Source organism: Patiria miniata, unplaced genomic scaffold, assembly GCF_015706575.1.
Source record: "Patiria miniata isolate m_02_andy unplaced genomic scaffold, ASM1570657v1 HiC_scaffold_20, whole genome shotgun sequence".
NCBI classification, from domain to species: Eukaryota; Metazoa; Echinodermata; class Asteroidea; order Valvatida; family Asterinidae; genus Patiria; species Patiria miniata.
This window is the reverse complement of record NW_024037059.1, coordinates 14,496,161-14,509,639: the sequence shown is the minus strand read 5'-3', so window position 1 is coordinate 14,509,639 and position 13,479 is coordinate 14,496,161. Positions and strand designations below refer to the sequence as shown.

The following is a 13,479-nucleotide window of genomic DNA, read 5'->3' as shown; positions in this document are numbered from 1 at the left end:
ATATTTTGCAGCCAAAGTATAGAGGCAAAACCTTATGCAAACATGCATTAAAACAATCAATAATTAGCAGTCGAATAATGTTGCTTAGGTTTGCAATTTAACCTAAATAGCACAAGTGTTTTTCTTGGTTTTCTTATCAAAGCTTAAGTTTTCAAGAATCTGCACTTTTGAAAATAAAATACCCAGTGTAAATAAATTGACTTAACAACTTCTCTTTGTGGAAGGGTATGTGTGAAGATTCCCTTTTGAAGTCTGGCTTGAAGACAATTTGATTATTCTCTTATTTGTCTTCATGCAAAGGTTGAAATGTTGAACTCCTTTGATGGCAACCGATCCAGACTAGGACCAGCAGAGCAGTTCTATCTGATGCTCATGGAAATCCCATTGTAAGTATTGGCACTACATGTATGGGTGGTTCATCCGTGAAACCTTACCTGGCTTAGAGCGATAAAACATTTAATGAGAGAGATAAACAGCTGATTACTGGCTTTTGCCGTGTGATATACTCATGTTAAAATCATGGTGAAGATTTCTTTTCAACAATTGCAACCAAGACCAATATTATCTTCATTGTAGGCAACTTTGTGCAAGTCTCGCAACCTGTCGCATAAAATTGTTTACATAACCTCTTATTTTTGTGTGTACATTATCTTTCCAGCTACAAATTACGTGTGGAGAGCATGTTACTGAAGGAGGAGTTTGCTTCCAACATGGACTACCTGATTCCCTCTATTGGTTGCATCATCGAGGCATGCCAAGGTACTGGGACTTAAAGGGAAAATACAACATTTGCAAACATCAAAAAATAAAACTACCGAATCATTTTGAAATACCTTGCTGGACCGTTAGTGAATGACAGTGTAAAGCATCCTGTAAAATCATGGCACCTGGTATACTGTCATTTTCAAGAAAAGTGGTATTTTTGTATCAATTTCCAATGCTGATCGGCCGACCAGCGTTGGAAAAAAAAACTGGCTTTTTTTCAAATACTGGCCCCAATTGACCATCGCACTTGTTTGCAATCGATTACACACCTATGAACGGGTACAAGCCAGCTAGACTGGTTCCCTGACCTTACAATTCCCAAATGTATGTAAACTGCTCTGTTTCTTCTTAAATGGAGTCAGGGAACCATACTACAGGAAAATGATTGTTTTTCTTGGTTTTTATAGCATTTTTGAACCCAAAACCTCAAAAAAGTCAGTGTAACTATATTTGCTATATATTTCCAACCCCCCAATTCCATCCATTTCTGAAAATGACAGCAAAAGCAAATGATGTATATTCCCTTTAACTTCTAACAATACTTACAAAACAAAAAAACTAACTCTACAATCAGTGAACTGGAGTCAAATTCATGGCTTTGCTGTGCAGAAGCACAACTAAAATATTTTGCTTCTTTGCAGATCCACAAAATTTAGCACTGGTCTCTAATCAATTTCACTATTCTTTATATTGACAAAGCGTTTTTAGCACGGTTAATGACATTGAGAGAAAGATAAACTCAAGTTGTGTCCTCTGCTGTTTTTTTTTTCATTTCACATGAAAACTGCATGGATGAAATAACAGCAAATGAGGCCGGGGCCATGTTGTTTTGATAGCAGGTTTATTTACCTGTAAATCAAGCACTGCCCTGAAACCGTGTATTTTGGGGATATGCCTGGGTGCTTACACTCGTGGAACAATTAATCCACTCTTTGAAATGGAACAGTATATGTTTTGAAGGCTGCAAAAGTGCAAAAAAACAGTCGTGGGCTGTGTATGCCATGCTTGGGAGCTGTACCATAACCATAACACAGCACTGGCTACATGCATGGCTCATGTTTAACCTTTTCTTGTGAAATTGAATAGATGGGGAGGAGTCGTGTATTACTAAGGGAATAAATGTGTGCTCCGGAGGTTTTTATCACTCGTTTAATACCGCTTAGAGTCTGGGTGCTGATAATTACCCGAGCCGGAGCTGATAATTACCCGAGCCGGAGGCGAGGGTAATTATCAGCACCCAGACTCTAAGCGGTATTAAACAGAGTGATAAATACCGACTGAGCACATATTTATTCCCATTCATAAATACCTTATCCGTAAAAAAATATCAAATAATTCGTTCAAAAAATCCCGATTTTGTTCAACAAGTTCACTTCATGCTTTTTGAAACATCCCTCTAGCAAAATAATGGAGTGTTAAGCTGACGAGTAAGATGTAAACATGTTCTGCGCGATGTCACGCAGAACGCACCTGGGGCGTTGCGTTTTGAATTTAGAACTATAAAATTCTGACTCGCTTGTAGTGTTGCGCATGCCTACGTGAGGATTGTGAACGTTCAACCAATGAAACGGTAAGAGGCACTGATTTTTAGGAGTCCACATTTTATTGTGACACTGGAAAAGTGTTTAAGACCAGCTAGCCATGTCTTTATCATCCGTTTAAGACCGGCCACGTGACGGGCTCTCGACCAATAGGAATAGCTAAACTGTCTGAGGTATTTATGAATGAGTCATTAGTCCCAGTATTGGTATCTATTTAAAACTGTTCTTTTTCTCTTCTAGAAATCCTGTCCTCGTCATCCCTCAGAGAGATCCTGCACCTTGTACTTCTCACTGGAAACTTCCTCAATGCTGTAAGTTTATAAGACTTCCAATTGTTACAAAATGAAGGATGTTCAGGGTAAAACTATTAATATATTTCTTTTGACGTTTGCGTAAAACATATCCTCGTTTGCTTTCAATCTGAATTTGAAGAAAGTGGCAATTCATCAGAAATTAAAACAGCTGCTTCACAGTACTTACCGACTAGAGAGCAAACTTCAATCATATAATAAAACTTGCAGGGTCTTGTGCTATCACCCTTGTCTTAAAATCAAACTCCGAAATTGTGTAGAACAGAAAAAGGACCTTCCTTGTTAAAGGGAAGATACATCATTTGCAAACATCAAAAAACGAAATGATCAAATTATCACGAAATACCTTACTGAATGGTTAGGGACTGATGGTCTAAAGCATCCTTTAAAATCGTGGCTCCTGGTGTGCTGACATTTTCAAGAAAAAGTGTATTTTTCCAGCGCTGGTCGGCCGACCAGCGTTGGAGAAAACTGGCTTTTTGCAAAAACATTTCCTGATTTTTCATATTTAGTTATTCTGACATTTCTTTGCAATTGATAACACACCTGTGAAGAGGTACAAGACTGCTAGACTGATTCTCTGACCTTACAATTCCCCAAAGTGTATTAATTGCTCCGTTTCATCTTAAGTGGGGTCAGGGAGCCAGACTACAAGAACATGATAGGTTTTTTTGGTTTTTCCAGCATCTTCAAGCCCAAAACGTGAAACAAGTCAGTTTAACAATATTTTCTATAACATACTAATCTTCCAAATCCATTTATTGCTTAAAATTGCAGCAAAAGCAAATGTTATACATTCCCTTTAACCACTTTGCGCCAAGATTATTTTTGCCGCAAATTTTGATTTTCGCAAAAGGCAAAAGTTTCCAGCCAAATTTGGATATACAACCAAATGCCACAAATAATGAATCGCACTGGGTCATTTCAACAGTATTTGTACGATATTTCTTGCCGAAACCTCATATGTTTCAATACTCGGGGGGTGTGCACTGGAGCGTAAATTGTACAACAATAGGCCGTGCACAACGGCCAATTCAAGATCAACACACGGTCCGACTCCACAACTTCTGAGACTTTGTGTGTGTGTACATAAAGAATGAGGGATTAGCATGTTTAGACGTCACCCGGAGGCGAGTCCAGGCAATCTTGACATCTTAACCCGTCAGCCGTGCCTGTGTATTAAAACAGCCAGTGCGTGTCATCATGTCCTCCAAGTAACTTTCAACTAGTAACTCACGGTGATGGAGAATTCTTTGAATGAGTGACTTCAAGTGTGGTTCATGTTGATGCCTTTGCTTGCATTGCAGGGTGGTTATGCCGGGAATGCTGTGGGCTTCAAAGTTTCATCACTGTTGAAATTAGTGGAGACAAGAGCCAACAAACCACGGATGAATCTCATGCATTATGTTGCCTCGGTAAGTCTGGCATTATACAAATTAATTGTGTGTCATTTGCTCAATGATGAAACCACTGCTAAAGACAATGACAAAAGAAGCAGAATGTTTATGAATTTTTTTTGGGGGGGAGACAGTCCTTCCATATCTGTAAAATTATCAAGTGATGGATCAAAAGCCAAAAGTAGCATGCAAAATTCATGATTTGCAAACAAAAAAAGAGTCTAGAGAAAAATCCCCCTTCAGAGACTGTAATTTTCAGCCCTGATGAACAGCCTTTTTAATTCCATTTTTACAACATTTGTCTTGGCATTTATCATTTATTTCTTAACTCGTCTTTGAATCACATCCATTATTTTAACCCTTTGATTGTACTTACAGCAAGCTCAACAGAAAGACAAGAAGCTATTGAGCTTTCCAGAGGAGTTGACTCATATGGAAGAAGGTTCGAGGTGTGTAGCAAATCCACACAGTATTCCTGAATACATCTTGTTTTCAATTCATAAAGATCCTACATTTCAGGACGTATTTTGTTGATATTGTTGGCATGACAAGCTGTACAAGTCCTTTGACTTAAACATTAGGGATGTGATACTTGGTTAAGGAATTAAGCTTCACTTAACCCTAAAAAGGGCCGGGTTATTTTGACCATCTATCTTAGCTGCCGAGTGACGAAATATTTTGAAACTCAGTACATGCATAGAGCAACTCTTCATGAACATACCCAAAAAATTTCATGACTATAGGTCAAAGGGTTTTGGAATAATGGCTAATTAATTATTCATATGTACGAAAAGTTTTTCGCTGCGCAGCAACCCGTGGTCTGATTTTTATGTTTTCAGTATCAAAAGATGCGCAAGGCTCGAGGCTAAAAAGTCATAACAGCTCGGGTTGCAAAAAAATAGTTTACAGGGCTATCACGGAAAAAGTTGAGGGGGGCATTCCGCCCCTCCCCCCGGCCCTTTTAGGGTTAAAGACAGTTTTTTTTTCTCTTTTTATCCAAGCATCTCGTTTGAAGAGATGCAAAGAGTTCAAAGTCAGTCAGGGATAAACTCACAACCTCCACTGGTGGTGCCTTATAATTTTATAAGAAGTCATTTTTTTATCCAAGGTTTTAGATGGGTAACAATAGTCGTTTGTCCTGGTTCAGGTTTTCCTTGGATCAGCTTGCATCAGATATCAAGGTTCTAGAAGAGAAAGTCGATGTGGTTGCCTCACAGCTTGAAGTTGAAGATGAAGCCATCTCAGAAGTCAAGAAGCAAGTCGAGTCCTTTCTTAAGGTAAGAATGACTTGACAACAAACAGCCTTATCAAGGGTGACAAAGTTAAGGAAGATTTTTTTTTTACCTCTTATAAAAATCAACTGAATTGACCAATCGAAGGATTAAACAACAATGGTGTAATGGAAGCATTAGTGGGAAACATCTACCTTACAGTGAAGAAGAATAGCAACAATTTTGTTTTTTAAATTTGTCCTTTTATTTAGCATAGATGAAATGTGAAAAATTTTCACAAGTCTGTTTCAAGTATTAAAGTTCATAATTGTTCTCTAGATTTCTTACACCCACTTTCCTTTTTATCCATACAGACAGCCAAAGATGACATCGTGGAAGTGCGCGAGATGCTTGCCTTTGTTGAGAAGATGAGAGTTAACATTGCTGAGTATTTCTGTGAGGACACTAACACCTTCAAACTGGAGGAGTGCATCATGACCTTCAAGATATTCTGTGAGAAGTTCAAGAAAGCCGTGATGGTAAGTAGATTGGCAGAAAACCTCCAGCATCAGGAAATTCCTCTGTTACTTTTTCTCTTTGAAATCCCAGATGCTTTGGGTTGTAGGCATTCACATGAAAATAAGTTGAACATACACTTTATGCATAGACGGTTGTGACCCAGTGCATATTGTGTGCTCCATCACTGCCTCTTGTGTTGGGTGAAATACTTCCCAGTACAAGCGTAATGTCAGTCCTTGAAGTAGTTTGCATTTTTTTTTAGATTTCCTTTTCTTTCACATCTTTGTGTATACCTCACCTTGATTGGCCCTTAAGGGCCTTGTGATGGGCGACTCTCATAACAAAAAAAAATAACTACTTCGCAAATACATGTACTGGTTTCATCATTACAGGATCATAACTGTAATTGACAAGTGTGCATTTAAAGTCATTTTTATCTATTCCTATTTAATCTATGCAGGAAAATGAAACGCGGCAGCTTCAGGAGCTGAAGATGGAACAGAGGAGACAACGCAGTGAGGAGCAAAAATCTCAGCGTCGGAAAGATGGCAAGGCCAAGGCTCCACGGAGCCAGAGCCTTCCCGGCGGGAAGGAGACCAGCTCCATCGTGGACAAACTACTGGGCAGAATCAAGGGAGGGTTCTCTCATCAGAAGGCCAAGGTGGATGGTGACTCTAGCGACGCCAGTCGACCCCAGTCTCCATGCCCTGAGGATGATCAACCTGGAGTGATCACCAGGAGCACACCTATCAGAAGATCCAAGCAGAAATTTGAGCAGAACCTGAACGCCATTACAGAGAGTGCTGCTGAATCAGGTAACAATGCCCCTGACGGAATGTTGGACTCAGACGATAGGCAGAGTACATCTAGTGGATTCAGTACGTGGAGTTCCACTAGTAGTCGTGAAGACTCCCCTGGAAACACAATGGTCGTCAGGCGCCAGCGATCACAAGCCTCGGGTACTCGACCGCTTTCAGCCGATGATGATTCTCTTTTTGACATGCTGGTACAGGGTAATGAAGATGAGGCCCTGGCACAGTTTGAGACTCTCAAAAGAGATGGAAGTATACGAAGGAGTGGGGGAAGGCGTGCCAAGAAAAACAATGTGGACTTTATAGACAGTGACACACGTGAACGAAAGGATTCGCCGAGTCAATCACCAACATTGTCCAGACGAAACAAGTTGAACACTGAGCAGACGGAATCTCCTGACTCACAGAAATCAGGTTCTCAGTCTCATTCTCTTAGTAAAGAGAAAGACAGGATTAGGGAACTCATGAGAGGAGGTGATGTAAGGAACCCAACACAACCACTCAATATGAGTCGCCGATCTCGTAGTGAAATATCGACCTCAGACATTGATCATGTGCTTCAAAATACATCTCTGGAGCAGAGTTCAGATAAAGCAAGTGCGGAAATCAGGAAGGACCGTCTTGCTAAATACAGCAAGATGGTGGATTCTGCATCAGCAGAGCTCCAGCCAAGCGCAAAAGCTGAGAGCTCTGCCACATCAACTGTCCATGAATCGAGTCAATTGGATAAAAAATCAGAGCCAAGTATTGTAAATAGTTCCGAATCCCCCACAGATGCTCCTCGGCCCAAGAGGCGGCCTCTTCGTCGAAGCCAAAGTGAGTTTAGCATTGAGGACGTGAGGAAAGCTGCGCAGGGACTGAGAAAAGCAGCCCAAGAAAGTGAGGGAGTGTCTCCAACAACCACACCTCCAACGGACGAAACCGATGGAGGCATGTCAGTTGACAACAAGGTCTCCAACTGGCAAAGCAAAGTCCAGGACATGGATGTTGAAGCAGCTCTTGATACTGTCGAGTCACAGCTATCATCCCGGGAGAAGAATCGTTCCAGGGATGGTGACACACCTGACGGCGACAGGACACAGAAGCAACGATATGCCAGGTGGAGAACAGGAAGCCTTACATGGGACACTCCTAAAAACAAAGAAGAGCGTACGGAAAAAAGGAGAGCCTCAACAATCTATGAAGATCACGAAAGCACTGTTTTCTTGGATAGACCCATTGAAGCAGGTTTAGCTAAAGGGCTGGAATCTTATGCAGAGTCTTACAGCCTGAAGATCCGACAAGAGCGGCGTACCATTGAAAAGATCATGGCTGGTGTTGAGGATGGTGATGATGGTCCGTTGTCCCCGAGGAAAATCTCCTCAGACTTATCAAGGATGAAAGGGTTAGAGGCGCTAAGAGCAAAGTTCAGACAGAAGCAGGCACTGGCTCAGGCATTCAATGAAGAGGAAACATGGGCATCAATTGATCGACAACAGGTGGAAATAAGACGAGACCTGCTGGACATCAAAACTTTCTCAGATACTAAGGATGATCTTCACGTGGAGGATATTGAAGCTGAGAGCAGTCAGGAGATTCCATCGGCATCAACTGAAGTAACAGTCTCATCAACTGAACCCCAAGCCACTGAACCTCAAGCAACTGAGACAGTCTATAAAATAACTGATGATGACGTTTACGTTCTGAAAGACCAGTCTCATCCACGTACTGCATCTGAAACACTAGCTGAAAAGAAAGCCAAGAAAATAAATGGGAGTTCTCTCCCAACTAAGAGTGATGAGAATGCAAATGAAATTCCATCGTCATCATCGTCCAAATCTCCTAAGAAATCCGCAGCTCAAATTGGAAATGTTAAAAAAGGTCCAGCAGTGAATAGAACTGTGGCTAAGACAACCACAGGCAAAATTACGCAGAGGCAGACATCCACAAGTCCTAGGGTTTACCCAGGAAAAAGTACACCACTAAGAGTTAACTTGAATGCGCCATTGCCAAGATCTAGCCCTCGAGTTAGGAAGAACTCCCGTAATTTCCAGGTAAAATCACCACCGGCTCAGTCACCACCAGCGTCAGGAATGTTACGCTCTTCCATAGGCAGTGCAGAATCCCTTCCAAAGTCAGAACCTTCAGAGACCAGACAAAGGCGCGAGTCGTCTCAAAGCAACTCATCTACTGTCTCAACTACAAGCAACTCTTCCATGAGGTCCTCTGGCTATGGCAGAAACCTGAGCTCTCCAAGAGGAACCAAAACAGTGACAACACGAATCAGCAGGTCAAATTCTGCCGCCTCATCATGCAGCACTGACTCTCGATCTGATCCCAAACCTCGTTCTTCCAGTATGAGATCCACCAACTCGACTAGTAGTGTCAAGAGCACTGGTTCTAGAACATCACCAACATCTGCTAAAACCTTGAAAGCTACCAGTCCTACGCCAAGATCAAGTGTCAAAAGGACAGGGCCCTTTGTACGTTCAGCACCAGAACGGCGCACGCTTCCCTCAACCAACAAAACACCTTCAAGTAGTGGAGTGAGATCATCTGGTCGTGTAGGACCTAGCAAAACAGTTACTGACACTGCCAAAGCAAGAACAGACAGTAAGACTGGTTCGTCACCAGCAAAAAGATCAACTTCACCTAAGCCTGCTGGACAGTCAAAAACAAATCAACCTGCCTCTTCAGATCCATCAAGAGTATCACCGGTTAAAAAACCCAATAGCTTCCACTCTCCGTCAGTGACCAAAAAACCTGTAAGTACACCATCCAAAACTCTTCCAGCTTCCAGAGCTGGAACCCAGTCACCAAGAACCACACAGGCAACACAAGTGACAAAGAGCCCAATGAAAATGGGTACGGCCACATTTGGCTTGAGTGAGCTAGAACCAGCCTCCTCAAGCACTGTACCAAGCAGGATGCGAGGCTCAAAATTACATTCCAGCATTTCTTCGAATCTGGCATCATCATCAGATGTTTCTAAGAGCAGCACGGTGGATACCGGCATGATGGATGTAGAAGCGAGTGGCGATGGTAGTGAGACTCGTAGCATCAGCTCTCTCTCCTTAGGGGAAGTGTCCCAAGAGGACGCATCGGCCCAGGAGGAGGGAAGCATAGCAAGCAACGAGGCCCGACACATGCCACGCACTTCATCCCTTTACGCAAACCTCAAACCAGTTCCGATATCGGTCTCTGAAGACTCAGCTGATGAGTCCGACTCCAGTAGCAGGTTCAGCCGTGGGAAAACTGCAGCCTCCCTCCCACCGAAAATGCGTAAGCGTGGAATAATGGACAGTGACATAGCAAAGAAAACCAACAAAGGGACACTGAGTAAAATTATTCACAAATTGGGACGTAAGGGGGACAAAGGCCTGGACTCTTCGCATGAGGCTGGCACAGATGGGAGTACCCCTTCACTGGATGAAGCACCACGTTCTCCAGCAAAAGTGAAAAGGACTGTGTCTCTAGGGAGAAAATCGTCTCAAAGTGCTGCCAAGCAATATACTAAAGCGCCCTCTACCACAGGAAGGAAAATCAGCAGCAGCACAAGTAAGAAACCAGTCTTTAGGTGAAATGTGAACCTCAGTTTTGTTAAAACAAAAAAAATAATACAATGAAACATCTGAAATTGTGTTGAAAAATGTTTCCAGCAATTGTATTCAAAAGAGATTTCCCTCTTTTATTTTGGAGGCTGCTTTGAGATTTTTTTCCGGACATTTCTCGAATAATTGAACTCATGTGAGAATGAAAATAATAATTTCGACAAGTTTCGGGGCTATTTTCCACCATGACTGGCTTTATGGAATTTTCATTTCTTGTGCAGTAAAGAGGCATTTTAAACTGCCTCAGAAATTCTAAATTCTGAATTCGCAAATTATATCCAACCCCATTGGAAACAATGCCTCAGAGGAGAATATTTTTTTGTCACATTGCTGGTAAAAAAACGTCAACTTGAGTAAAGATGATAACAATATCAGAAGATAACTCTTTCCAATTTATATAAATTTTGTCTTAAACAGTAAAAGAGTCTATCAAATTCAAAGAGTAACATCAAACCTTTGAGTGAGAGAAGTTTTTGTTTGAGGCATAATCAGAGACTTGGAACTTAATCGCAGATATTTTGTTTATAAAAGACTTGGTGTGTAACAGCAATAAGGAGGCAGGTGTTGTGTTCAATCCTAACATTTTTCATCTTCCCTCAAAAGTGAGGTTTTATTCCATCTTTCGTAACTGCACTGTCTTTTCTTAAATTACTGGACTTTCTGAATAACTGGACTTTCTGAATATTTAACTTCTGTCTTTGTTTTTACAAGATAAAGTTGTTCTCACTGAAAAATTCCGAATGCTCATTTCAGTATCCTAAACCAAATTCTACTATCTCTGTTGTGCAACCAGAATTACTAAAAATATAAGTATTGAACACATTTTTAAATAGATTTTTTTCCCAGAAATGTTCCCCTGGAGATCGAGAATAGAGAGAGAAAAAATCCTGAACCTACCTATAGTCATAGCTTACATTGTATTGTGTTTGTGCTTAGACATTTCAGCTGCTTTTTGGTCATGTAAAAAAAAATGTGTATTTTCTGTTACGCTGGACTTTTCTTTTATTAGTTAACCAAGCTTTTAAAGTTTCTTGTTATTGTCCATCATGGTCCATCATTGTTACTTAATATTTTGAGTTAGAAACTGTCAGTATATTTGACAGTAATTTCACAATCCAGTGGGATTTCGAATTTTCTGTTAACTTCACAAAGAAATACATGTACACCCAGAGAGCACCATGTGCCCACAAAAAAAATTCATATGAGATATCATTTATATACACCAGTTTGGTGCATGATTCTTTGCTCATAAAAGATGACACCTTTTCAGCCAGTTTATAAAGCTCCTTAGCAAAAAAAATGTTAAGCAATTCATATCTCATGCTGTTTTCGTTAGTTGTGTGGTTTTGCTAAGCCAAAGTTTCTTGTGTGAATGTTTAGACTCCATGAAAGTAACCCCTGATATAACAAAAATATAATATTATTTTTAAGTGATGTGTTACTTATAAAGGCCCACATTGTTTTAATAGCTTACCCTATAAAGTAGCTTGTTTACCTGAGACTGCATAGGTTTTTCCCTTAAACTGTTGACTCACTTTGCTTGTATGCTTTCTTTTTAGTTTGTTTTGTAAACTTGTTCTTTCATAATTATTTAAATGTACTTAAATTCTGCAATTCGGATGTGATAATTTGAAAAGCAATAATACATGCCTTGTATCAATTAAGAGGTTTTTTCTGCTACTTGGGATTTTTTTGTTAAAAATTTTCCAATTTTCTTGAAGTGTTTATTGCTCTTTATTGTATTGAAACGCTGTCTTGAGTAATATAATTATATTAAGCGCAAAACACAATGCCATAAACTATCGTGAAGGGTTACGGGTTTGTTAAGAATTAAGATTAAAATCGCCAGTGGCCATTACATATTAAAGCCTTAATAGTCAGCAAAACAATATATACTCTCCATACAGCTTTGTTTTTACATAGATTTTAAACATATTTATTTCATTGCTTATACTTAACAGGGGGTGAACTTTAGAAGTTAGACTTCCTTATAGTCTTCCTTATAGTCCTTTTTATTTTTAGCTTGAGATAGTAGGTTAATTTAATTACAAATTATCCATGACGAAAGGTACTTTAGAAAGTATCACAGATAATACAATTTTATTTTAGATCCAAGAGTAAATTCACGAATCGATGGAACAGTGGTTGTAATGCATGATAAATTAAGCCATATTGTGCCGATAAACTAGCAATTCTTTTGTGTAACAATATGAGACTTTTATGTAAAATCGTCTGAATTGTAAACTATTTGTAAATTGAATTAAGGAAGTAATTACTGGCAACACTTGAAACCTTATAATATCTTTGGTTGTTACCCAAACAGTTCAGTTGTATAACCTTTCCACTTAGGCATGCATATAAATGTCATGCTGCTCCTAGTTTTATTAACTCTACTGAACTTTTTAATACTCCAAACCTTGGCAAACAATTAACGTTGGTGGCGCCCTGATGATAAAGTAAAGCCTCTCGGTTGATTTTCTTGCATCACAGAAACTGCTTCACCGCTCAAGATTATCCTTTTTGAAATGTACATAGTTATTTTCTTTCCCTTATGTTGTAGTCACATTTTTCATTGAGTCATGTTCAGCTGCGTAAAGGGAACAATATGGTTGTTTTTAAAGAAATATTGCTTTGATTTTATGGAGATATTATTTTAGCGGCTGCCTCCATTGTTATTGAGATGACTTTATATATTTATGCAAACTAAATTTAATGTATATTTACCGAAAAAAGAACAACTGCATGATGTATATTAAACCCATAGGGTTGTGATGTGTTTTACATGAAATTTTGGATCTGAAATCGATTTTTGTTTTGTTTTGTATTTATTGATGTCATTTAGGCCCTACATTTCCCTTTTTAATAATTTGACATAACAGTTAAAATTGAAAGGTTTGAAAATATTTGATCATGAGGTAAAAACATGCACTAACAAAATGTTACTAGTGGTTTCATTCATGTGAATCAGTGGAGTAATGTTAGAGTGGGCGGGTACCCTGGGGGGGGGGGCGGGGCTTGTATCAGTAATGTTTTAAATCAACTGTTAAATTCTCTGAGGCTTAATATGGAATTAGTCTTTTTTGGCCTACTTTTTTAAACAAAATCTGAAGAAGCCATTCTTGTACACCAAGTTTTATAAGTAAATAATGTCAATCCGGGTCTTTGTTCAGTGGAATATGACACAGGAACACAAACTGTGGGTGTTATCAAAATCTCGGCTTCGTCTCCGGTTAGGCTTCAGAAGGTTTAAGGCCCTAGCTTTTTTTGAGGGGGGGGGGGGCTGTGACCCCATATTGGTACAGGCTGTGCTTCACAAACATCAAAAAATGTAAT

General features: G+C 39.8%; 1 protein-coding gene across 1 annotated transcript in view; it reads left to right on the top strand.

Annotated features, from left to right (window-relative positions):
* Positions 1 to 12,934, top strand: part of LOC119727498 (inverted formin-2-like) — a 67,405-nt gene extending 54,471 nt beyond the window's left edge. The window contains exons 11-18 of the mRNA XM_038199385.1: positions 301 to 386; positions 659 to 759; positions 2,547 to 2,617; positions 3,925 to 4,032; positions 4,393 to 4,463; positions 5,162 to 5,291; positions 5,600 to 5,764; positions 6,205 to 12,934. Of these exons, the coding sequence (XP_038055313.1) occupies positions 301 to 386; positions 659 to 759; positions 2,547 to 2,617; positions 3,925 to 4,032; positions 4,393 to 4,463; positions 5,162 to 5,291; positions 5,600 to 5,764; positions 6,205 to 10,116 (4,644 nt within the window). The 3' untranslated portion in view covers positions 10,117 to 12,934. The remainder of the gene's footprint in view (positions 1 to 300; positions 387 to 658; positions 760 to 2,546; positions 2,618 to 3,924; positions 4,033 to 4,392; positions 4,464 to 5,161; positions 5,292 to 5,599; positions 5,765 to 6,204) is intronic.
* Positions 12,935 to 13,479: the final 545 nt, after the last annotated feature.